Source organism: Capricornis sumatraensis, chromosome 6 (genome assembly GCF_032405125.1).
Source record: "Capricornis sumatraensis isolate serow.1 chromosome 6, serow.2, whole genome shotgun sequence".
Taxonomy (NCBI): domain Eukaryota; kingdom Metazoa; phylum Chordata; class Mammalia; order Artiodactyla; family Bovidae; genus Capricornis; species Capricornis sumatraensis.
In genome coordinates, this window is record NC_091074.1 from 104,356,038 (window position 1) to 104,383,424 (window position 27,387).

At 35.9% G+C, this 27,387-nt stretch overlaps 1 protein-coding gene across 1 annotated transcript in view; it reads left to right on the top strand.

Annotated features, from left to right (window-relative positions):
* The first annotated feature begins 5,811 nt into the window (after nucleotides 1-5,811).
* The window catches only part of FKTN (fukutin), a 37,086-nt gene continuing 15,510 nt past the window's right edge, over nucleotides 5,812-27,387 (top strand). The window contains exons 1-8 of the mRNA XM_068974036.1: nucleotides 5,812-5,924; nucleotides 6,682-6,741; nucleotides 8,884-9,090; nucleotides 12,428-12,705; nucleotides 13,372-13,504; nucleotides 19,402-19,531; nucleotides 21,495-21,628; nucleotides 23,025-23,152. Coding sequence (XP_068830137.1) covers nucleotides 5,820-5,924; nucleotides 6,682-6,741; nucleotides 8,884-9,090; nucleotides 12,428-12,705; nucleotides 13,372-13,504; nucleotides 19,402-19,531; nucleotides 21,495-21,628; nucleotides 23,025-23,152 — 1,175 coding nt within the window. The 5' untranslated portion in view covers nucleotides 5,812-5,819. The remainder of the gene's footprint in view (nucleotides 5,925-6,681; nucleotides 6,742-8,883; nucleotides 9,091-12,427; nucleotides 12,706-13,371; nucleotides 13,505-19,401; nucleotides 19,532-21,494; nucleotides 21,629-23,024; nucleotides 23,153-27,387) is intronic.

Sequence of the window (27,387 nt, forward strand, 5' to 3'; positions counted from 1 at the left end):
CTTAACCACCATCAATCACCATTCTTTTAAAAACCCTTATATACTCATCTCTAAAATCTTTGAAGATAGGGAACAGTATTTTACTTATTTTCTCTGCAGGGCTTAGCATTTTGTTGGCATCTCTCCCTTTTAAGGTAGACAGTAAATATTTATTCCTTGCAGGAAGGTAAGACTAGGAATTTATAGCTGGAAGAGATTGCTTCTGACTTGGAAGAGCATGAAAGACTTCATAAAGGAAGGTCATTGAGAAGAGCTGTGTAAAGAGGTATAGAACTGGTTCCCTGGAAATAGGTAAGAATACTTCAGACAAGAGGGAATGAACAAAAGCAAAGAGATAGCAAAGTGTCGTGTGTATTCCAGGAATACTTGGGCAGTATGTGAAGTGGGAGAAAGTCTAGAAAATTTGCCTTGTGTTCAGTTAGATTGTGAATGCCCTTGAATGCTTCTGTATTTGACCCTTGAACAGTGAAGTTGGCGGTGCCAAACCTCTGTCAACTGAAATAAAAACACACATTGTGAGAGCTGTGAGTTTCAGTTTTATTTGGGAGACAGTCTCAGATAGTTCTGAGTAATTTCTTAGAAGAGGAAGTAGATAGGGGAGGTCAGTAGATACATAATTTTGCAAAGAGGTATGTGCACTTGTGCACACATCTCTGTAGAAGTTTACTTCTAGTCTCAAGGAACATGTATCTCAGTTAATGATTTTAGTGCTTTTCTAAATATGGGAATATGTAAGAGTCCAGCTTCATAAACTGTTCTCCTGAAATATTTCCAACTATCTAAAGGCCTGTTTTCCCAGAGGACAGAGTGCTTCATCCTGCCCTTCACCCTGAATTCCTTTCACATATATTATAGGTTAGCAACTGCATTGGCTAAAGACTTGATTCTTGTAGAATTGGATGGTAGGCACCATCCTTTACACTGTCAAAAATCTACATGTAATAGAGTCAGCCCTCCATGTCTGCAGTTCCATATCTACAAATTAAGTCAACAGCAGATCGTGTAATACTGTAGTGTTTATTATTGAAAAAAAATCTGTGTGTAAGTGGGCCTGTGTAGTTCAAATCCATGTTGTTCATGGGTCAAATTTATGTGAAACTTGAGCTTTACTTGTAGGTGGTAAGGAACCATTGAAAAATTTTGATGATGTAATTTGATTCATTTATCAGCAGCTTGGTATGTCTGTCAGTGTAAGATTATGAGTAGGCAGAAAGTGGAGCCTGGGACATCAATTAGAATTAAGACATTTATACAATTAGAGTTTAAATTAGAATGACAGTGAAGAAAGAAGAGGAAGTTGGTACAAGAGATATTTTAGAGGTAAACTCAGTAAGCTTTGGCCTCTTAAGTATAACATTAGTCATTTTAAAATGGTAATTCCATTCCTAATGAAGAGATAGTGCTAGCGAAAAGGAATGTTTTGATGGGCTAATAATCATATCTTTGCAGTTAGTTGAATTGGTTTGGCATTTACAGAAAATAAATAATGAAATAAAGTTAATTGGATATCATCTTGATAATATAAATGTAGTTGTGATTAATGATATATTTTGTAGATTTAGTTCATGTAAGAATTAATAGTAGGTTAGAGTTATGTCCAAAAAGAGAACAAGATATTAATTTTGACTATATTTTTCTGTAGTGGTTTATGTAGGTCTTTTATGTTTTCTTCCCATTTGTTAATTCAAGCACAGGAAAGACTGGACTATAGCACACTGCAAGTGTTACTTTAGATTTTAGGAATCAGAGTACAATACATTGATGTACTTTTTAACACAATTACAAAAAGCTGAGCTGAAATACTGAAAATAAAGGCTGTTCTTTTTATTATCTTGTGAGATATCCTTATCACAGTACATATTTGACTATCTTTATTTTAGGAGGTTTTAGCTGACAGCAGAACTAATACCATTATTAATGTTGTTTGATGTTGCTAATTTTTACAGTTTTAGGAGATAGAATATGATCATGATTTCTTCAGTTATCTTTGCTTGATGCATTATCTATAAATCAAGTAGATTACTCACATCACTGGTGATATTCCTCTTAAGTAGTTTGTTGGCTTTATGTAACATCATTGGATGTTTGCTATATATAGGCTTTCACTCTGGAAGCCCATTTAGATTGTTTCAAAATCCTACGAATTCTGCTTTAAAGATGGCAGAGTGAAAACATTTGTGCCCTCTTCTTCCCTGGTGGCTCAGAGGGTAAAGCATCTGCCTGCAATGCAGGAGACCTGGGTTTGATCCCTGGGTCAGGAAGATCCCCTGGAGAAGGAAATGGCAACCCACTCCAGTACTCTTGCCTGGAAAATCCCATGGACAGAGAAGCCTGGTAGACTATAGTCCATGGGATTGCAGAGTCAGATACGACTGAGCGATTTCACTTTCACAGCAAGGAAAATGAGAGACAGAGATGTATAGTTGACCTTTGAACAACACAAGTTTGAATTACTACATGTGGATTTTTTTCATAGTAAATACTACAGTATTATATGACCCCTGGATAGTTGAATCCACAGATGCAAACCACATATATGAAGGAAACGCAGATACAAAGGAACGTTTGTATATGGAGGACCAACTATAAGTTATATGCAGATTTTTAGCTGCATAAAATGTTGACATCCCTAACCCCTGCATTGCTCAAGGGTCAGTTATAGTTACATCTTCAGTAGGACTAGAGTCCTGTGTCCCAAATTGAAATATTTGAGAACTGTTTGTGAAATGTAAGCAGGAAGAGATTAAAAGAGCATTCTGACAGAAAGAGATCTCAGGTAGAACTGACAGAGCAATGAAAGACAGATCTGTTTACAGTGGTGTCAGGGTGCATAGAAAAGCAGTAGGAGAAGCTTCCTTGGAATGTCTGGCAACATATTCTAGCAGGAAAGGAAGAACAAATGAGAAAGCACACAGATACACGATCTTTGCAGGAAGCGCTCTTTTGATGAGGCAAGAAATAATGGCTAAACATCTTTCTCTTCCTTGTTCTCACATACATTGTCTCTCTCTTACACACGCATGCACAGGACACCCTGTGTCATAAAGAGCTCTCTTGTAGGCTAGAGAGACTACCTTCTAGTCCAGAACACAGCCTTAATTCTTCCTCCTACAATCCTCTTGCAAATAATTGGCCTGGGTGAAGCTCATGTCATACAAGATAAACAGTGATAAAAAGAAAATGAGTACAATATGTACACAAGTGTTACAGAAAGAAAAGCAAAAAGAAATGGAAAAACGTGTGATGAAGGCCCATGAGAAAACTGTAGTGGCATAACAAATTTAAGGAGACAACTACTTCTTTAAGGGGGTCCTTGGTAGCTCAGCTGGTAAAGAATCGCTTGCAATGTGGGAGACCTGGGTTTGATCCCTGGGTTGGGAAGATCCCCTGGAGGAGGGCATGGCAACCCACTCCAGTATTCTTACCTGGAGAATCCCATGGGCAGAGGAGACTGGCAGGCTACAGTCCAGGGGGTTGCACAGAGTTGGACACGACTGAGTCACGAAGCACAACACAGCCACTTCTTTAAAATAATAGAAAAAGCTAACTGGCTAGGAAGAAATAGTAAGACAGTGGTAAATAATGAGTCATAATTTGGCAGAACTCAAGAAAGAAAAATAAAATCAGGAATAAAAAGCCACACAGGAAACAGAAAGGAGAATTAATATTGTTGAAAACTCAGTAAGGGCTATGACGACAGGCTTTTGAAAGTTGAGCAAAGTGAAACGGGAATGAAAAGAGATGAAACAAACGCTTAATTGTAGTTCTGGAAATAGAAATTCAACATTAGAACAGAAAAGTATTTAAAACACATAAGAAAACCTGTTGCAGAGAAAGAAATCTTGATTCTACAGATTGGAAGAGCACATAATGAAGAAAAACTACTAACAATCATTAACATCATTACATAACCTAGTTTTTAAAAAATTGTATTTCAAAACTAAGGAATGTGTTCTTTGCTCATCCATTAAAAAGATCATCTTGCCTGTAGTGCCAGGGAAAGGATCACATACTGTGAAAGGAGTATTTAGTATTGCAGAACAGTGGTACAAGTCCTGTAAGTCATCAGAGGAAAGAGGGTGTAACCGCAGAGCTAAACTATTAGTTGACACCTGTTTTTGAACAATGCAAGAACCTGTTTTGAACAACAACTCAAGGTAAATAATGCCCATATTCTAAGGAGAACATGAATATCAGCCATCTAATAGATGAACAGAGATGACACAGTGAAAGGACAGGGAGGGAAACATAGTAGGAATAAGATTTTAAAAACAGATTTGTATTACAGAATAAAAGAGAACTATAGCAAAGTGAACTAATAAAAATCAGGATTAAAAGGAGAGATGTAGAAAGTGTTAATAGATTCTCTCTTATTTTTTAGCTGGAGAACTAAAGACACAGTTTACGCATGAAATAATAGAAGTATTAGTACATAGTTAACGGAGAAGGCAATGGCACCCCACTCCAGTACTCTTGCCTGGAAAATCCATGGACGGAGGAGCCTGTTAGGCCGCAGTCCATGGGGTCACTAAGAGTCGGAAACGACTGAGCGACTTCACGTTCACTTTTTAGTTTCCTGCATTGGAGAAGGAAATGGCAACCCACTCCAGTGTTCTTGCCTGGAGAATCCCAGGGACGGGGAAGCCTGGTGGGCTGCCGTCTGTGGGGTCGCACAGAGTCAGACACAACTGAAGCGACTTAGCAGCAGTATATAGTTAAAGGAATAAAGATAGACATTTGAAGAACCAAATGCAGTGTGTGTGACCAAAATCGAACAGTGAAGAGGAGGTAAGAAGAAATAGAACTGTATTAAATTACTTGTTCTAAAGGAATAGTCAGATGGGACCAAAGATGAACAGAAACTTTGAGGAATTCCCTGGTGACGTAGGGGACATGGGTTCAGTCCCTGATCCAAGAAGATTCCACATGTCACAGAGCAGCTAAGCCTGTGCACCACGACTACTGAGGTCACGTTCTGGAACCTGCAAGCCACAACTAATGAGCCCCTGTGCCATAACTACTGAAGCCTGCACACCCTAGAGTCAGCAAGTTGCAACTACCGAGCCCATGCACCTAGAGCCTGTACTGCATGAGAGGAGCCACTGCACCTGAGAAGCCCACACGTCGCAGCCAGAGAGCAACCCCTGCTCTTCGCAACTAGAGAAAGCCCGTGTGCAGCAATGAAGACCCAGTGCAGCCAAAAAGAAGTAAACAAAGCAGTGTGTACATGTGAAAGAACAAAATTTTTTATCATGACTTTTTTTACACTTGCCCAAAACTGAAAATGTATATGGGATATTTATAAAAACTGACCACAACCTACATCACATTAGACAACAGAGCTGTTACACAGGTGATGTTCCTTGACCAAAAATTTATTTTTTCTTTGGCAGTGGTTCTTAGTATGTGCATCAGCATCACCTGAGAATGCATCAGAATTGCAAACTCAGAGGCCTCACCCCAGTTCTACTAAATCAGAAACCCTGGGGGAGAATCCCTCTCATCTCTGTTGGTCAGTTTTTATGGATATCCCACTTGAGTTTGCAGTTGTAAAGAATGCCATGATAAACATTTTTGTTCTTCCAGCTTTGGTCTTATATCTGATGATTTCTTTAAAATAGGACATTACCAAATCAAAGAATGTTCTGTTGAACTTTAGGTAACTTTTTCATGATTAATAAAGGTAAAAAATTAAATATAGGCTTTTTTTTGGTCTCTTCAGAAATATTGTTCACAGAAAACAAGATTATCTTTTTATCCCAAAAGATGAAACCAACTGGGTTACTTTCCAAAGACAACCAAGTGAGCACTGCAGACTGATGAGTAGAATCAGTAAGAACGTGATTTTGGTGCTTTTAACTTTGACAAGTTCTGCATTTCTGCTATTTCAGTTGTACTACTACAAGCACTATTTATCAGCAAAGGTAACTTTTTTTCCTTCTTTCTCATTATTAAACTTCATTTTAGCTGTATATCTTCCTAACATACTTTCCTTTTGCAGTACCTAAAATTAATCAGTTTTTTAAATCCTTGCAGAAATATTTCTTTGAAATTCTCCTCTTCATGGGTATGATAAGAAGCAATTCAGAATAGCAGTTAAATTATTATAATAACACACTAAAAGTCAGAGGTGCACAGTTTCAGTGATGTTGAAATTTTCTGATAGAATTATGTGAAAATTGTCATTTTTCCAAACATTTCATCACTCATTGGAGAGAGTTCAGTGATAAATAATTTTGATAAAATGTTAGACTTAGTTTAGTACAAAGTCGATTTTAATATAGTGCCTAACAGAAAGTGTAGTGTTATAACTTACCTTTATTATAAACCTTTAGGCATAAAGATAAAGAGACAATGATTTAGAATCTAGTAGCTTCTAAAGATCTTATAAATACAGTAATTCTAAAGAGATAGCAAAGAGTTTACTATTATTTGATGGAAGTTAATAGATTCTGAGATGTTGACCATATATGCCTGTTTGATAAATTATAGCAGTCTCAGTGTTGTCCATCTTGGGTAGTTGTATAATTGTAGAATTCTTAGTTCATGACTATGTGTATTTAGATTATGCTTTTTAATGATTATTAGCCAGTTACATAGGTTAAACCTTATACCTGCCCTAAATGTAATGTTAAGTGCTGGGCTTTGCATTTACTAACTTTTTTTTTGTTATCTTCCTAGAATGGATCTAGTTTATCAAAATCCAAAGAAAGCCGAATTGGATTTGATGGCACACAGTGGGTATGTATGACAGTTGAGAAATTCTTCAATTGCCAAGTTCATTTAATTCATTCACTTATATACTTAATAAGTATTTGTTAAATTATGGCAGTTTTAATAGCTGGCTTGGTGGGAAGTGGGAGTAGGTGATAGAGGGCAAGGGGAAGACACTGTGCCAGGTGCTTTATATGGAGTATCACATTTAGTCCTTATGCAGACTTGATGATGTTAATTTGTCCTCAGTTCACTTAATAAGATTAAGGTTGGTTGGCTAATAAGTGACTGATTCTAGATTCTAACTGCTTGCTTCCAAAATCCTCATTCATTGAGTTGTGGTGCTTCCCCAAATGAATAAATATGTGAAAAGCAGAATTGAACCAAGAAAATATAAAAAATATTTGCAAAACATGTGTCTGACAAAAGATTGATATCAAGGATAAATAAAGAACTCCTGCAACTCAGTAATAGATTTTTTGGTTCATATTCTATCAAATTGAACAAGTGTCCTATTCCTGGTTTGCTGAGAGGTTTTTATTATGAAATAGGAATTGAATTTTGTCAAATTTTTTTTGTGTTGAAATTGTCATAGAGGTTTCCTCCCTTTATTCTATTAATATGATTGATTAATTTTCAAGTGCTGCCTTTCATTCCTGGGATAAACTATACTTGGTCATAACATTTTCTCTTTTTCTAACTACAAGAATTAATTTTTTAGTATCCTATTAAATGTCACTGCATCTGTGTTCATGAGGGACAGTGGTATATACTTTTCTTTCTTTCTCTGTAATGTCTTTGTCAGGTTTTGGTATTAGGATTATACTGACCTCAAAATGAGTTTGAAGTGTTTCTTCCTGCTCAGTTCTGAAACAGTTTTTGTATAATTGGCATTATTTCTTCCTTAAATCTTCGATAGAATTCGCCAGTGAACCATCTTAGTCTAGAGTTTTTTCTTGTTTTGATGGCAAGACTTTTTTTAATACAACAAATTCAATTTCGTTAATAGTTATAAGGCAAGTCAGATTTCCTGTTTCATCTTCTGGTAGTTTTGTTAATTGTGTTTTTAAAGGAATTTATCCATTTCCTCTAAGTTATTGAATTTTGGGGCATAGCATTGTTTATTCTAACTTTTTACTTCATTGTCTCTCCCACTAAGAGATAATAAACTCCTCTGGAGCAGAGATTATTATATTCTTGGTATTTGCATAATACCCTACAGTAAAAACAAAGGATAAGAGACTGATTCATACATTTGTCTCACTTTTTTATCTTTATAATTCCTGATATTCGAATCTGTTTATTATCTTGTATATGTTTTTATAAGTTTCTTCAGATTTCTGTGAGTAGTCATTTCTCCTAAATTCCATGAAACATCTTTTTTGATGGGCATACATCCCTTTGAAGTCATTATTGCTTTCATAAATGTAGGCTTTTAAGCAACAATGTATGTTATTTATTCTGTTTATCTTGGCTACTCTTAGATATTGTTTACTCCTAAGTGTGATTATTCGGTTTCCATTCTGATTTCAAAATTTATTTTTTGCAGTAGAATGTTCTGCTTACTGCTCAGCAGAATTGTATTTTAAAATATCAGTATTACAGTATTATTAGAAAGTCAGACTGTATACAGGAATGGTCAAGCAGACAGTGTATTTTAGTTTGTATTTTGCTTGGCAATATTATTAAGCAGTATTTCAAATATGAAGAAAAGTTCCACATACAATTGATTTTTGATTTTGAAAATGTTGACATGACTAATTTTTTAAAATTGAAAGACCTGGTATTTCCTCTTCAACTTTTGCTTGAAAAGATTTGGCTACTACCAACGGAATAATTTGTAAGTCCAGAGTTGTCATCTCAGATACTGCTTCCTCTGTGAAGATTTCGATATCCTTTTGATGTGCAGTTAATTAGTTGATTACTGTTCTGTACTTACCTTATATTGTAAATATTTGTACATCGTCCTCAGTAGACCATGAACTTCTTAAGAGCAGGTACGGTGTATTATTTATTTGTGGGTTTTTTAATGTTAGCAAAATAGTAATCCTGGTATGTATTGAATAAGTACTCTATATGTATTCTTATAAAATTAATGAATAAAATTTAATGAGATAGATTATTGTATTGGTTTAGAAGAATTAAGGGAATTCTTTTCCTCTCAAACAGCGTGCAGTTAAAAAATTTATTATGCTAACATCCAGTCAAAATGTACCCGTGTTCCTTATTGATCCTTTGATTCTGGAATTGATTAATAAAAACTTTGAACAAGTCAAGAATACTTCTCATGCCTCCTCCACTTCAGAATGCAAGTTTTTCTGTGTTCCAAGAGACTTTACTACATTTGCACTACAGTATCAACTATGGAAGAATGAGGTAAGATGATTTGCTTTCAGGTAATGGAATGTGCCTTTTGTAAAACAATGTAAGATTAAACCAATTTAAACTGTAAAATATTTAAAATTTTTTATAAAGGCATAAATTATATCAAGAATATTTTCAGCTATAAATAACAAAACACAAGGCTCCTCTGTCTGTGAGATTTCCCGAGCAAGAATACTAGAGTGGGTTGCCATTTCCTTCTCCAGGGAATCTTACTGATCCCAGTTATTGAACCCACATCTGCATTAGCAGGTGGATTCTTTACCACTCAGCCACCTGGAAAGCCCATAACTGGAAGTAGATTTGTGCAGTATAGCCTTGGGTTAGGCCTTTGCTGTGTTTGATCAGAGCAACTTCTTTGTTCTTGACTCTCCTCTGTCATGATTATGAAAAGGCAAGCCATTTCATAGTTCTTCCTGTTTTGTCTGTCTCCTCACACTGGAGGTCTGATTCCTCTTCAAGTTCTGTCTGGGCTTTTAAATTTTTCGTAAATTTACCAATTTATAATGTTTTTATTTCATCCTGTACAGTAGATTCCTGGAGTTGGTGATGGACTCTTTGCGACCCCATGAACCACAGCACACCAGGCCTCCCTGTCCATCACCAACTCCTGGAGTCCATTCAAACCCATGTCCGTTGTGTCAGTGATGCCATCCACCATCTCATCCTCTGTTGTCACTATTTCCTCCTACCCTCAATTTTTCCCAGCATCAGGGTCTTTTCAAATAAGTCAGCTCTTCACATCAGGTGGCCAAAGTATTGGAGTTTCAGCTTCAACATCAATCCTTCCAGTGAACACCCAGGACTGATCTCCTTTAGGATGGACTGGTTGGATCTTCTTGCAGTCCAAGGGACTCTCAAGAGTCTTCTCTAACACCGCAGTTCAAAAGCATCAATTCTTCGGTGTTCAGCTTTCTTTATAGACCAAGTCTCACATCCATACATGACTACTAGAAAACCATAGCCTTGACTAGACAGACCTCTGTTGGCAAAGTAATGTCTCTGCTTTTTAATATGCTGTCTAGGTTGATCATAACTTTCCTTCCAAGGAGTAAGCGTCATTTAATTTCATGGCTGCAATCACCATCTACAGTGATTTTGGAGCCCCCAAACATAAAGTCAGCCACTGTTTCCACTGTTTCCCCATCTATTTACCATGAAATGATGGGACCAGATGCCATGATCTTAGTTTTCTGAATGTTGAGTTTTAAGCCAAATTTTTCACTCTCTTTCACTTTCATCAAGAGGCTCTTTAGTTCTTCTTCACTTTCTGCCATAAAGGTGGTGTCATCTGCATATCTGAGGTTATTGATATTTCTCCTGGCAATCTTGATTCCAGCTTGTGCTTCCTCCAGCCCAGCGTTTCTCATGAGGTACTCTGCATATAATTTAAATAAGCAGGGTGACAGTATACAGCCATGATGTACTCCTTTTCCTATTTGGAACCAGTCTGTTGTTCCATGTCCAGTTCTAACTGTTGCTTCCTGACCTGTATACAGGTTTCTCAAGAGGCAGGTCAGGTGGTCTGGTATTCCCATCTCTTTCAGAATTTTCCACAGTTTAGACAGGGTAAGTTACATTAATTGCTGCTAAAAACAACCCTAAAATCTCATTGACTTAGTGCAAAAAAAGGAGTAATTGTCTCAAGACAAAATCCAGTGTGAATATTCTTGGTCAAGAGTATTCCTGGATGACTTTTCCTATAAGCAGTGCCCCAGGATGCAGGATGTTTCATTTGTGTGGCTTCCCTATCCCATAGTTCTTTGTTTCTCTACATGCAGATAAAAGAGAAAAAGCAGAGATGATCTTGTGGGACATTGTAAGGCCAGGCTTAGAAGTGGTATTTGGTGTTTCCATCTGCATTCCTTTGACCAAAACACAATTTCACTCTATATCCAGAAAGGGGAAGGCAATTGTAATTGATACTGGTTAGCATTCTGTACCAGAATGATCACTTTTTAGACTTAGTTCCAACCTTTAATAACTTTAATGCCTGATATTACTACTTAGAACTTTATTTTCCTTAACTGTAGATTAGGTGTAATATCTTCCCTGTTGACCTCACATAGTTTCTATGGACATTAGATGAAATAATTAATGTGAATAAGCTTCATACACATTATATAAATATAGACTTAAAGAGGTGGTGGTGTAGAGTAGAAAGAACTTTGTATTTGGTTACATAAGATCTAAATGCTGGCAGTAGCTTTGCCTCTTGCTAATTTTGTCTCTTTGGACTTCTGTGAGTCTCTTTCTTTATCTACAATATCTGTGCTGCTTACTCTTTAAGATCAATGTCATGAATTCAACCAGTGAGTGAAAGTCGCTCAGTCATGTCTGACTCTTTGCAACCCCATGGACTGAACCCCATGGACTGTACAGTCCATGGAATTCTCCAGGCCAGAATACTGGAGTGGGTAGCCTTTCTCTTCTCTGGGGGATCTTCCCAACCCAGCGATCAAACCCAGATCGAACCTGCATTGCATGTGGATTCTTTACCACCTGAGCCATAAGGAAAGCCTAGGAATACTGGAGTGGGTAGCCTATCCTGTCAGGGGAACTTCCTGACCCAGGAATCGAACCGTGGTCTCCTGCATTGCAGGCGGATTCTTTACCAACTGAGCTATCAGGGAAGCCATAGATGTTATATGTAAATACAGTAATGTTTATAAAAGTTCTTTAAAAACTGTACATTTCTGTTCAAATGTGAGGTGTTCTTAATAATTACTACTGTTTAACCATCTGTAGCACTGGTTGTTAGGATTAAAAATCTACTCTATAGGTTAAAGTTATACTATAACTAATAACTGTTTGAAATGTACTTTGCTTTATAGTGTATCTTAGTCTGTTTTCTAATGATGTATATTATGATAGACTTCTATTTTAGTAGCAGTTTAAGGCATTGGGATATAACTATGAGATGAGAAACCCTGCTCTTATGAAGCACTTTTGAAGATTATTAGAAGTTAAGTTGAGAATCACAGGTTTAATTTTAAGTCCTTACGTTAACGTTTACTTTGGAGATGCTAACCAGAGAACACTATAGTGAATGGACATTCTCATTCCAAGGGAGAAATTTGTATTGATTTTCATAAAGAGAGTTTTTGAACATGTCTTCCATGCTCTTTGGTTTCTCTTTTTGATGCTTTCCTTAATTCTCCGACCACCACCTTTCCTTCCCCACCTTCGTTTTTTAATCTTCAGGCAAAGAGCAGGTTAGGACAATAATACAGAAGACTTAATTCAGTGTAAGAGTAACTTTAATTTTGTTACTAGTATTTATTTTAAATATTCAAATATTGAAAATATTTAAATGTTTCTTTTGTTTTAGGAAGGCTGGTTTCGGATAGCTGAAAATATGGGATTTCAGTGCCTAAAGGTCGAGAGCAAGGACCCCCGGCTGGATTGGATAGACTCACTTTCTGGGACTGAAATCCCCCTGCACTACATCTGCAAATTGACCAGTCATGCCATCCACTTGGTGGTCTTTCATGAGAGGAGTGGCAACTACCTCTGGCATGGCCATCTACGGCTGAAAGGACACATCGACAGGAAGTTTGTTCCTTTTCGAAAGTTACAGTTTGGTCGTTATCCTGGAGCTTTTGACAGGTAAATTCAGGATCTAAAGGGAATACGTGAAACCTACCTTGTTCAGTCATGAATTCTTTTTCTCTTTTTCACATTTATTAAAAAACCTAAAATGTATTTCATGCAAATCAGTTTTGAAATGTAAATATTCAACAAGAAGCAACTCATGTACATATACTCCAGGAAATATATATCAGAATGTTCATAACAACATTGTTCTCAGTGCCCCAAACAAAATGTGATGTGTTTACACAATGAAGAACCATGGGGCAGGGAAATGAAGAAGCTCTTAACTCATGCTCTATGTAGCAACAGAGATGAATCCTACAATGCTGAGTGACAGAAGTGAGGCATAAAAGAATACAAATCTTATTATATTTATAAAGAGATCAGACACAGGATAAAGTATGTTTGTGGATATATACTTACAAGTAAAAGTGTTCAGAATGTAAAAACTTCCAGTTATGAGATAAGTTCTTGGGATATAATATATAGCATGATCACTATAGTTAATTAACATTGCTGTATTATATATTTGACAGTTGCTAAAAGAGTAGATATTTAAAAATGATACCTTATATGCTTGATCTTTAGCTATTTTGCTTATGTTGTATTGAATGTACTTTGAAGAGGCTGCCAGTGTTCTGAATTTAAGTCCTTGTAATAAGTCTTAATTTTTGTTTTCAGGCCAGAGTTACAACAAATCACTGTTGATGGATTAGATGTTCTCATTCCAAAAGATCCAATGCACTTTCTAGAAGAAATACCACACTCTAGATTTATTGAGTGTAGGTATAAAGAAGCTCGAGCATTCTTTCAGGTTAGAGATAACCAAATATTGTACTTTACAATTTAAAGGAAATATGTTTATTTTTAGTATTTATCAGTTGAGGTGGGGGGGAGGGTAAAGGGACTTATGGTAAAAAGAGACTTAGATAAGAAAACATCTTTTCTGATTTGTCTGTTTCCTTCTAGATTGTTTAAATTTTTTAAGTAGATTAAACATTAACCTTAAGGAACAATTTCTTCCCCAGTTGAATGGTTTGATATTTACGGAGACCTTATTTTATTTGGATAGACATTGACAGGTTTAGCACTGGCCTCTGCTTTTATTAGGATTGCCCACAAATTTTATAAAGATGGTACATTCTGTTCTTAATGCAATCCAAGTAGGATCAAACCATGTAGAATACCTACTTCATAGAAAATACAGTTTTTCTCAGAGGGTTGGCACTGAATATGAATTTTTTGTGTTTATGAAGGTTTTTCAAGATAAATGCTACACAAAGACCAAGTGCTTTTGAACTTTACTTTATTCTGTTGTTTTAACTTTCAGTTCAATAAACATTTATTAAAAGCCGGCTTCCCAGGAACTCTCCTGACCCTGGGGATATAAAGATGATTTTAAAGGACATGAAAGTTCAGCTCTAGGAAATGACATGAAACAGAGGTACAATGAAAGCAGTCAGATCTATGGTGGGGTTTTGGTACTCTAGTTTTTCCTCATGCCCTTTATTTTTCTGGGCAAAGTTTTATTTTATTTTATTTTCTGGGTTCCCTTCCTAGAAAGCTGTGTATCCAAGGACTGAAAAGGGAATGAGAAAAAGAAGTACCAGCTGTATCATCACCAGCCAAATTCCCAGAACCCAAAAATGCAAGGGTTTTTTTTTCTGATAGGTTGTGCTGGCACCCAAGGCCTAGACTTGACAGCTAGAGTGGGCCTTCCTAGCCCTGTTCCTTTAAATCTGTAGATTTGTGGCTGAAGCCTCATGAATGAGAAGCTGGAAAACTGCATGTATAGCTGGGCCAGTGTCAGTGGGCAAGTGCTGCCCTTCACGTCCCTACCACAGAGTATGAGGAAGCAGAAGAGAAGCAGACTGATGCCTGAATTTCACCATCCATTCACTGCTTCTGTCTCAGTTTGTTCTGATTGCCACCTCTGTCTTAGCAATTATCACAATTAATTGTGAATGTCTGTCCTGTCCACCTGTAAGATGGTGTGAACTTTTTGATAGCAGGCATCTTATTTTACTCACCTTTGTAGCCCCAGCATCTAGCACAATACCTGACACAAAGAGAAGATCCTATAGTGGTAGGAAAATGCATAAAGAATAAGGTGCTCAGAATCAAATGGTTGTTTTTTTCTTTTTTTTTCTAGAACACTTATTGGGGCTGTTCCATTTACTTGGCAAGCATTTGCCCATACTCATTTTATTGATCTTTGTGAGAAGGCAGTGTAAAATGTAAAATGTTTCAAACTATTGAGAAATCATGAGTATCAGTTCAGTTTAGTCACTCAGTCGTGTCCGACTCTTTGCCACCCCATGGACTGCAGCACGCCAGGCTTCCCTGTCAGCTCCCGGAGCCTACTCAAACTCATGTCTGTCACATTGGTGATGCCATCCAACCATCTCATCCTCTGTCGTCCCCTTCTCCTACCGCCTTGAGTCTTTCCCAGCATTAGGGTCTTTTCAAATGAGTTGGTTCTTTGCATCAGGTGGCCAAAGTATTGGAGTTTCAGCTTCAGCATCAGTCCTTCCAATGAATATTCAGGGTTGATTTCCTTTAGAATTGACTTAATTTCTAATGTTAGAACCAGGAAGGTCAGTTTTCAAATTAAAGTGAACATACATAACTTTGAACACTTGATGGCGCCAAACAGTCTTAAATACAATGCCTGGTGTTTTAAAAAAAAAAAGTAATGAGCTAATCTACTAGATCTCATAGAGCAGCCTTCTAACTTTCCTTTTTTAAAATAGTAATTTTGGAAACGTTTTCAAACTTTCAGAAAAGTTACAGATGCAATATAAATAATTCCTTTTCCTTAACCATTGGGAGTTATTTGTTGATATCTTCCTCACAACCTCAAATAATTTATTATTTCTTAAAAACAAGAACATTCTCCTAATATCTTAATACAAAAATCAGAAAATAACATAAAGATTATTACCATTTAATCCTCATTCAAGTTTTGCTAATTATCCTAGTAATTACCATTATAATAAACGGATCTAGTTCAGAATCACATGTTGCTTTTATTTTCTGTCTCTTTATAAAGTTTCCTTAGATCGGGAACAGTTTCACAATCACTTTTTAACATTTATGACTTTGATACTTTTGAAGATTACAGGCCAGATATTTTATAAACTGTCCCTTGTTTGGGGTTTGTATGGTTTTTCCTCATGTTAAACATTGATGTTATACACCTTTAGTAAGAATAACACACAAGTGATTCCGTGCTTTCACTTCATCCTGTCAGATGCTTCTTGATTTTGATTTGCTCCATGTGGATGCCCACATCACCTGCTCAGGCCCCGATACCCATGCCAGGCCACCACTGTTCACTTTCTTGCTCTGCCTCATGTGATGGTTCTAGTTTAGAAGAGTCCAGGAAGGGAAAGAGAACAGAGGAAAGTGTCTCCTGACTTCCTTTATTTACTTCAACTATTTTCTCAATCTACCAAGAAGCATAGGATAATACATATTTTTCTGCATTTGATTTTGTCTCAGCAGCAGCTGTCAAAAAATAATTGGTGCGCTCCAGTGTGTTGAGTTCCAGTGAAAAAAACCATAGAGGATATGGAAATATCTAGACCCCTAGTTCAGGAATATCTAGAAAGCTATATTCATATCCTCTTCTACTACATTGCTCTGAGACCTGGGGCAAATTTCTGAGCCTTAGTTTCCTCATCTATGAAATGAGGGGGCACCTTCTGTTATCTTGTTATTTTTAATCTATATTTTGGGGAAAGATTTGGGGAAAGGTTGCCTGAACAGGAAAGATCAAATATGACATGGTATTTAAATTAGGATTCAGTCTTTTTCTAAACATATGATAATCCCAAGATTTACATGAGACAATTTAAATGGAAAAAAAAGTATGTTTGCTCAGTTGTGTCCAACTCTTTGTGACCCCATGGTCCATAGCCTGCCAGACTCCTCTGTCCATGAGATTCTCCAGGCAAGAATACTGGAGTGGGTTGCCACTCCCTTCTCCAGCTCTTCCCAGCCCAGGGATCAAACCCAGGTCTCCTGCACTGTAGGCAGACTTCATACCATCTGAGCCACCAGGAAAGCCCTATGTATAACTATAATTTTTAAAGTCCATAACACATGTAAAGGGTGTATAGGTATATACATGTTTATATTTTAACACATATGAGGGTCAGTTCTAACGAATAAAATTTCTGGGAGTGTCATGGTATTAAAGGTGTGTCACAGAGATGGGAGTATGTCCATGCAGGGGCAGCCTTAATGGGACATAACTATCAGAGTAATATTTTTGTAGAACATAAAGTTTTCATTTATATTATTTAATTTGATCCTTTCAGTTACTCTGTGAAATAAGCCAAGATTCACCATTAACCTTTAAGAAAACTAAGGTCTCAAAATGTAAGATATGAGGTCTTGAGATATAAGTCACGGTCATTATTGGCTGAGCATGGACTAAATTCTGAGTCTGTAAACTCCTGGCTCTAGGCTTTTCTCTCTGCAGCAGGGGTAAGAGCATGCATCTCTCATTCCAGTCGTATGTCCTAACAGCATTATGGCTCTGAGGATGTTTTCATATTAAAGAGATCCCATATACTTTCATATTGAAGAGATCCCATATACGTATTCTGGAGAATGTAACTTACCTTCCGCAATCCCTCTTTTTTCATAGGAATACTTTTTGCTTGAAATATATGGTCCTTGTAGGAACTATATTTCCTCCTGTTGTAAAAGAATGCCATGATATTTTAGGATATTGTTGGCATGGGAGGGGCTTAATCAATCATTTATTTATTTACCCATTCATCAGTATGTGTTAGTCACATATTATATGCTGCTGCTGCTAAGTCACTTCAGTCGTGTCCGACTCTGTGCGACCCCATAGATGGCAGCCCACCAGGCTCCCCAGTCCCTGGGATTCTCCAGGCAAGAACACTGGAGTGGGTTGCCATTTCCTTCTCCAATGCATGAAAGTGAAAGGTTAAAGTGAAGTCGCTCAGTCCTGTCCGACTCTTGCATATACACTGATGGAGAGATTCAGTACCTACCCTCAAGGAATCATTTTTACAGCCTATTGGAGGAAATATAAATAGAATCAGCAGTTAGAATGAAATATGATAAGTGAGAATGGGCAAAATAGGTGAAGGGGATTAAGAGATACAAACTTCTAGTCATGGGGTGTGTAATATACCAAATAAGGAATATAGTCAGTAATACTGTAATAGCTCTGTATGGTGACAGATGGAAACTAGAGTAATGATGATCATTTTGTAATGTATGAAAATATTGAATCACTGTCTTCTACACCTCTATGAAAATTTCAAATCACTGTGTTCAGTACCTGAAGCTAATATAATATTGTATGTAAATTATAATTCATTTAATAAAGAAGCCCTTGGTCTTTTTATATCCAAAAATAAAAAATGAATTAAGTATAATAATTATAGTAAAAGTTTATAAAAATGGTAATTTATGAGCTCATTGAACAGATTATTTCATTGGTCTGTGTCTACATATCTAGTAGCAAACATAATTTTTTGCTCTCTAATGTTGAACTGAAGAGGAGTCCTGGAAGAATAAATATATGTGTATTCCTAGGAAAATCAGAGATTGTTTTTCAGAGGGTGGAACTGAAACATTCAAGATTTTATTAGTCAAGGGCATTTCAAACAAAGGAAACATGTTATGAAGACACAGAGGCTTGAAAAATTGTGGCATATTTGGCGAGTGAAATATGAGGGTGGAGATAAGTGACAGACAAGTGACCTTGTTTGTCATGCTAAGAAATTTAGATTTTGTCCTGTAGGTAGTGAAGCATTAGTGAAGAACTTATAGTTCTTTCTTCAGTTCCAGAACTCCCTAAAAATGAAGAAAAGTGAAGAGACTATAGATAAATGACTAGTATTTGTATAGAATTTTAAAATTTGTGAGACATTTGTCTGTCATCCATTAGCTCGTTAAATTTTCACAGTTCTCTTGCAGACTATAATTATTATCCTTTAATTACTGATGAGAAAATTATATCTGAGAGAGGTTTGTTCTTTCATTCTCTCATTCATTCAGGCACTATTTTAGACATTGGAGATACAGTGATAAACAAAATGAAGTCCCTTTCCTCATAGAGCTTATTTTCTCCTGAAGTGATATGCCCAGGGTCACAGCTAAAATGAAGTGAGATTAGACTTGAACACAGTCTGCTTCAAAAATCCCATGTTCTTTCTACTATACTATTCAGTCCTAAAGAGCATTTATACTAGAGAATGATGAAAATATCATTGAACGCATTGTACTTCAGATATGCCTGTAACCCTCTTAATTAGCCTTCTTTTCCTGTAAAACTAGAACATATAAAACTCACCAGAGAGATGGTATGGGGAGGGAAGTGGGAGGGGGTTCAGGATTGGGAACACGTGTATACCCGTGGCGGATTCATGTTGATGTATGGCAAAACTAATACAGTATTGTAAAGTAAAATAAAGTAAAAAAAAAAAAACTCACCCCTTGGGAATCCTGATTATATTCCTTCCTCCTTTAATTTGGCTCTGCTAGAATCTGCTCTTTATAGTCTTATTTTAATGTGTGACTAACAAGGAATTCTGAAACCTGATTTTTATACTAGAAAAATTATAATATGGAGTTAGTTTTCAAGTTTAATTTGGATGTCACAGAAATATTTCTGGGAACTTAGAAATGGCTATAGTAGCTTACTATTTGTTATATCTGTAGCACTACCTTGATGATAACACTGTGGAAGCTATGACCTTTCAGAAGCGGGCAAAGGAATTGTTGCAACTAGCAGCCAAAACATTAAAGAAGTTGGGAGTACGGTTCTGGCTGAGCAGTGGGACTTGTCTAGGTAAAATTCTTCTTGCTTATAATTTGTCTTTTTGACATTTCATCCTTTTTGGCTTTAGGGATGACTGCCTGAGATGACAAAACATCGGTGGTATTTGAAGTGTCATATTTATAGACAGAATAAACATAGTGCATGGAGCAAGGATTTATTTAAGAAATAACTTCAAAATCATAAAACAAAATTAGGAAAACCATGTTGTGTTTCCCAAAATAATGTGTGTAAAATTTATATCAGAACATGTAGACTACATGTGAACCTCAGGTAATCTTTAGATTAGCATTTTATTATTTCTACCCATAGGTTGTTATTCTCTTTAAAAAGAAACTGTATTCTGTTTCTTTACATACAAACAATACAGACAACTTGCATTGCACCAAAAGTTTCTTAAGAGCAAGTTTTTTTAAGAGAAACAATGAAGGGAATGTTATAAGGTCTTTCACAAATCTTTTCCACATCATGATGGTATCACTGATTGGACATCATTGTCTTACCACATTCTGCTTATTCTGAGATGGGAAAGTATAGAATCCAAGAAAGATTTCCAAATCTCTTTCCACTATTCATTAGATCAAACTTCTTTGGAATGTAAAATTATTTAGAATCGTAAAATTTTTTGAATTCTTTCTTGTTTATAATGATAGCTGATTATAGCTGTTTTTGTTCCCTGTTAGTTATAACTATTTGTACAAAAGTTAATTCTGCTTCTGCTTTTAGAGGGTTACCGTATAATTTATTTAATTTGAGACATTTTTAGAATGAAAGGAGTGCTGTTAGTAATTATGGTATAACAGGTATAAACAGGGATATATTGTTATCTTGTCATTTAAGCTTTGTGGAAAATTTACATGATTCTTCCTGTCAAGGAGTTTACAGCTAGAGTAAGCCACCTCCGCCCCTTGCCTTGCACAAAAAAGAGTACATCTCGTTTATGTGGTATATGCTCTAAGGTTTAACTTTTTGAAGCAAGATTGTTTTGTGGACTGTTACCAAAATTCTTCGTAATCATTTCTCATGATATCTTTTGAGTTCTTAGCCCCATAAGAGCATTTATAAAATGAGAGAAGTTGGATTAGGTGATATTTAAAGTGCCTTCCATATTTTTCTATTTTAATAATTTTCATTTTTAATAATTTGTGACTTTTTGATAGATGTGGATTATAGATTTTTCTTAAACTGGATGTGAGATCCTCCTGTGCTTGGCTTCTAAAGATCTGTGTTAAAACTGAAATTAAAGTTTAGAATTCCAAGCAGTATTTCCCAAAGGTAATTGTAGACATTTGTTTACTTTTTGAATACTTTGAATGGAAGGAGTAGCAGGATATTAAGGGAAAACCCAGTGCCCTTAGTAATATTAAGGTATAAAGTGTTTTCCTTTTAAAAGTATAATAACACCTAACTTATAGATAGATACATAGTAAATATGTAGACATATCTTTGGATGATATGTGAAAATTGAGGTTGATACTGCTCTCTTTTTTTATATGGCCCATCACACATTCAGAGTTATTAAGTTCTACAAATTACTGCTTAGGAAAGGAATATTAATTAAGCAAAAGAATTAAATTATGTTTTTAGCATATCTTAAACGCAACCTTCATCATAGATTTATGAGTAAACATTTTAAGAAGTAACAGTGTTTTAAATGAATGGCTCAGTTAATGTTATTAAAGCTAATAATTTATTCAGAAATTAAAGTACATCATGAAAAGTCTTGAGGTGGCTGAGTGTTCAGAGCAAGTGAAGGAAGGACGGAATAAAAGAAATACTCTTCAACAATTGGCTCCTATGATCATAAATATTAAGTTGGGATCTAATTATAAAATTCTGATAAAGCACACTAAATCTAATCCTGTAAAACAAAATACATTGTACAAAGACTGTCCATTCTAATAATTACTAATTATTTCCAAACTTAAGTTTTTAAAAAAGTTTTCTTATTCCTTTTTTTTTTCTTTTTTTTTAGGATGGTATCGGCAATGCAGCATTATTCCATATAGTAAAGATGTTGACCTAGGAATTTTTATACAGGATTACAAATCTGATATTATTTCAGCATTTCAAGATGCAGGACTCCCACTCAAACACAAATTTGGGAAGGTCAGTAATAAAAATGCTTCACTTCATTAGTAACATGTTTCAAAAGTAAAGTTTATATTAAGCAACTCAGAGATATTTCATATAGCATTTTATCATTCAGTATTGGCCAGAATGAGTTCAGCAGAAAATTATTACCACTTGTGACTTCTGCACTATTTAAGGAAAACTAGAAAATCTGGCTTTTTATTGACCACAAGAAAGTGAAAAGGATCTTGGACTCTTAAAGAAGAATTTATTGCCATTACATTAGGGAACAACATAACATAATAATTAATTAATATAATAAGTAAGAATCCCACCTACCCTACCTGAAGTGTCATTTATTTTTTTGTTCACATAGACATCATATTATTATCACCTCAAAACATTCCAGTTATTGCTAAGGACTCAAAATACAGAATCATTTCAAACATTACTTGGGTTTCTTATTTATTTCACATGTCCTAGGTCATAGCAATTTTCTCACAGGTCATTGTGGCTTAGATGAAATCTCCTTTTAGATAATTTAATTCATATAGCCTAAGCCTATGATCCCTGGCAATCACCTTACTCTTAATGTGCTTGTTCCCAGGGAAGTGTTGTCCTGGAAAGCAAGGAGTATGTTCTGTTTGTGGAAAATTACTTCCCTCATCATAATCATTCTAGTTTATTTAAAAATTTAATAAAGTATCTTCTTGAGGTCAAAGTCAAAGCAATAGAACTCTAATCATTCAGCAAATGACTTAACATTTCCTTAACACCCAGTCTCTGCCTGGCACTGTGCTCTGCATGGATGGCAAAGGTGAATAAAGTACAGTCCTTATCCTTGAGGAGCCCACTGTCTAACTGAGAGAAAACAAATGCGTAAACAATTAAGTGGTTAGTGCTACAACAGACAAGTATACCAAGTCCAATGGGAACTTGGAGGATAAGTTTGTAGGATAAGTTTCTTAGGGAAATGCTCTCAGAATCCTTTGTACTTTTATTTCTTCTTTTTTCATATATATAATGCAGTGATATATGGGTTTCTATACTACCTTTACATAAGTACTTAGTTATTGATTATAATGACTTCTTGATAGTTTTACTTGGTTATAAAAGGGAATAATTTTTATTTGATTACTTTTCTTTTTTAGTGAGAAAGGAGCTCTGGAACAGGATGTTTTGCAGAGTGATCCTTTAACTACTATAAATCATTTATTCTGAGTTGTCTTCAGTTGTAAAAAGCAACATTATTTTATGTACATTTAAGAAAGAAATCTAATGATTGTGTGCTACTTTCAGAGATGCTCCAGCTTGAAAAACAGTTAAGACCTATATTCTCTCTATATAAAACATAAGAATCTTTTTTTCTTTTGATTTAAAAAAATGTTAATTCCTTTGTTTCAGTCTGTAAAGGTTTTCATCTTCTCCCTAGGTAGAAGACAGCTTGGAATTGTCTTTCCAAGGAAAAGATGATGTAAAACTTGACATTTTTTTCTTCTATGAAGAGACTGACCATATGTGGAATGGAGGCACTCAGGCCAAAACAGGAAAAAAGTTTAAGTATGAATCAGATAAGTTCTTACAAAGGGGGCTTTAGAAATAACTGCAGAAGGTAGAAGTAAGGAAGTAACTGAAAATGGGGTGGGATGGGGAATGACCATCAAGGCTCCACTGTTTAGCTGATACTTCTCAGCTTCCCAAAGAGTTTCCCAGTTACACTTGAGAAGTGAGGATACCTATCAGGACTGAGGAAGTGCCCCTGGGTTTGTCACTCCAAAAAGTCATTGTGATTGGAAGTCCTTGAGTCATCAGAAAGGGAAAGCCAAAATAAGGAACAGAAAATTAGGCCCAGATTCTGAGCCAAAAAACCAATTGGCTGTTAGAGCTGTTGGAACTTGATAATTTAATGAGAATGGGTAAGGATCAGTAAGAAGGAGATAGTTAAGGTGAAGTGAAGTTTAAGTGAGGAGATTGGGATTGGCTGGAACTGAGGTCATGAATGCTGGGCAAGCTCTGGAATGTGCCTTTAGCATAGACTGAGGCCCATTCTTTAAAGGATACTTTAAAGAATACATTTAAAGGATAATACGGTAGTTAACAGCTACCACGTTTCCTCAAATGTAAGGTGATATGCATTGTAAGATGTACCATTATTGTATGTGCTAACAAGAAAGGAAAGCACTGCTAATTATAATCTTTTTTAAGACACCTGGTTCAGATAGAAAATTGTAGGGGGAAAGTATCTCAATTCTGAATTAATTGATGGACTACAATATATTAGACTGGCATTTTGAGCATTTTTTTTTAATGCTACTGTAGTCAAACTCCTTGATTATTAAGAGACAAAAATGTAGAGTAACTGTGTATATACCCTTTATGATGCAGTTCGCTTGTTGACAGTTCTGAGAGAGAGAGAATGAATGTGAACCTGAACCCAAAGAATGTGGGCTCCGGAGTCAGGCAGACCTGGAAAATGTCAGCTTCACCCTAACTAATTGTAGCCTTTAGCTTTTTTGAACATTAATCTCCTCATACTACTGTGGGTCAGGCACTGATGGGAACATTTTTCATGTGTTAACTCATCTAATCCTCGTAACAACCATAGATAGTCTGGGAGGCACTGAGAATTTAAGTCGTTTGTTCAACATCACAGCAAATAAGTCAGGCAGCAGCCTGTCTCTGGAGTTCATACTTTTGATCACTACCCCCTACTGCCTCCCTAATACACCTGGCAGTATGAAGCACTTAGAGTGATACTTAGCCCTTACTATCAGTAAGTGGTGGTTACCTTTGTTATAATTATTTAATGTTGTTAATATTATGATTGCTAGTGTGACTGCTGTCATTCTTATGGTTCTTATGTCATTCTTACTGGTTCTTATGACCAGGAGCATAGATTTACCTCACCAACTAGCTGAGATTAGGGCTTCTATCACTGAATAAACTTGAGCCACTGGGCACATTGGAGAATGTTCTGTAGCACAGAAGAATAATTCCAAACTCAGACTGGTTTCTCCTGGATACATAGACATTACATACTTTATTTGAATCTTTATTTGAAGGCAAGGAGTCTCCATGTATTAACCTTGTTCTGGAGATTTGAGAATAATCCAAACCTTTTTTCTCGAAGTCATAAAGTATCCCCAAATTGACATGATCCTGGAGTGTGTTCCTGGAGCCTATATATTATAAAATATTATTTTGCTTCATGACAACAAATGCCTTCATGCTAAGTAAGCTCTGATTATAAGACAGAAATACTTAGTAAGTTAATAAATATGTAGTTGACACTCTCACTGTGGCTAGGTGAATACGGAGGTGTTTTTTTGACATTTAGCTAGTTTGTTTATTAAAATATAATACAGATGCCAAACTTAATGTATAATTTCCAGACTTAAAAAAAAAAAAAAAACTGTGAGATAATATACCATAGAAATTAAAGGCATGGAGCCAGTCTGTTTGCTTTTGAATCCCAGCTCTCCATTTTACCAGCTAGTTATTTAACCTCCCTGGTCCTGAATTTCCTCAAATGTCAAATGAGAATAATAATAGAAATTGCTACATAGAATGGTTTTAAGAGCTGAGTTAATCCACAAAAAGGGTTTTGAAGAGAATTAAACATATCTTGCGTGCTAAGAAGTTATTAGTTGCTATTATTAATACTCTCAGTAGTAGTAAAGAAAACTATTCTTCTTCTTAGTCTTATAAGAAATTTATAAATCAGAAACCTGTATAGTTATCTCCATATTAAACTGCCACATCTGTTCTTAGAGACCTCATGAGAATGTCACCTTTTGTTTCTGGAGCTTGTATTATAATCCTGTTATTCTTAATTTTTCTTCTAAAGCTTGGATTTCTTTGTTCCCACTGGCATGATCCCATGTCAAACCTCAAAAGAACTGTGCATTTCTAACCACTACATCTCTGGCTAGAAAAAGCTTCTTTCATTCTGCTTTAACTGCTCTTTATGGTAGCACTGTTTGGGAAGTGTGAATTGTTCTGATTATTTAATGAGAGAAATGAACAGTGATAGAACTGCCTGGACAGATGGTTTGAGTCCCAGATTTTCTATCATGTTACTGCGACCTTAAAAGGCAGAGAAAAGAACAGGGGATGGTTGTGAAGAGTAGTTTCTTTGGAAGATTCCCTCAGCCGTATGCCATTTTCATTCTTTTCAGCACTATTTACTGTAAGAAACTGTAGAATTATCACCACTACTATTCCTAGAGGGAAAAATCTTTAAAGCTAGTCTAAGGGTCTTTTTATAATCTACTTTTTATTCATGTGTAGTTTATTCTGAGAAAAAACTTAATGATAGTAGAATACTTACCGTTTTTTAATGGTTCAGAGGGTTAAGAATCTGCCTGCAATACAGGAGACCTGGGTTGGGAAGATCCCCTGAAGAAGAGAATGGCTACCCACTCCAATATTCTTGCCTAGAGAATTCCATGGACAGGGGAGCCTGGCGGGCTACAATCCATGGGGTTATAAAAAGTCAGATGTGACTGAGCAATTAACACTTTCACTTTCACAGTTTTGTATGAAGTTGAAGAGGAACTCAGGAAGGAAGCAAAAGGTTCCCCCTTTTAAAACTTTGTTCTGCATGCCTTCAGAATGATGTTTTGGTCATAAGATTGAATTATGATTACAATATTGATAGCAAATGATAAAGTTATAGCTACCAGGGTATCTACCTATATATCAGGCACAATGATAGGTGTTTTATGATTTACTCTCAGATCATCCTCACATGTTCCCTGTGGGTTAGATATTCTCACTTCCAGTTAGATATGAGGAATCTAAAGCTCAGAAAAGTGAAGTAACTTGCTGAAGGTTCTCTGGCCATTAGTGATAGGGCCAAGATTTAACTTAAGACCTGTTGGATTCTTAAGCCCACATGCTTCAGTCCAAGAGTTAATAGGTTAAATGAGTTAATATGTGTAGTAATGCATTTAGAACAGTACCTGGCATATAGGAAGTACTGTATAAGTATTAGCCACAGCTGCAACTGTAATTACCATATTATTATTCTTTTACTATTACTACTCATGTTGCACTGGTAAAAGCATAGGACTTTCAACCAGTGTTAACTTGTATTAGTTACTCTGGGTAAGCATTTTTTTCCCAGGTCTCATATTTCTTCCATCTTTAGTTCTTAGTCTAAGCCTGTACTTTCACCTAAAATCTAAATTCTCTTCTTAAATATTGTCTAGATTTTTAATATTTATTTTTATTCTCCAAGTTCCAATCACCAGTGATAAAAGGTGATGAATAAATATATTAACCTTGCCTCCAGCTGTGAAAGTTTCATTCCACAGCTTTACAGTTCTTATAGATGCCCAGATTCCTCTGGATTATTTCTTTCCTTCACATCTGAATCAACTAATGTAAGTGAAGGCCAGAAGTTTAAGAGGCAATAATAATGGTAATAACAAAATTTAACTTCTATTGAATATTTACTGTGTTCTAGGCACTATGCCAAGCTTTTATATGCATCATCTCATTTAACCCTCACCACAAATTTATAAGGGAGGTTTACTGTCAGCCTCATTTTATGGATGAGGAAATTAAGGCAGAGCTAAGACTCAGACTTGGGCCATATCACTTTAGAGCCTATATTCCAACCCGCATACAATACACTGTCACCACAATCTCAGTCATATTGTTAATACTCCCTCTGTGAAAAGAGCCCTTCTGTTTATTGACATTGTCAGAATATTACAGCTACCTCTGTGTCCACTGATAGAAAATTTACTACCCCAGGGCTAGTTGTGGGTTCCTTAGACCTTCTGTTA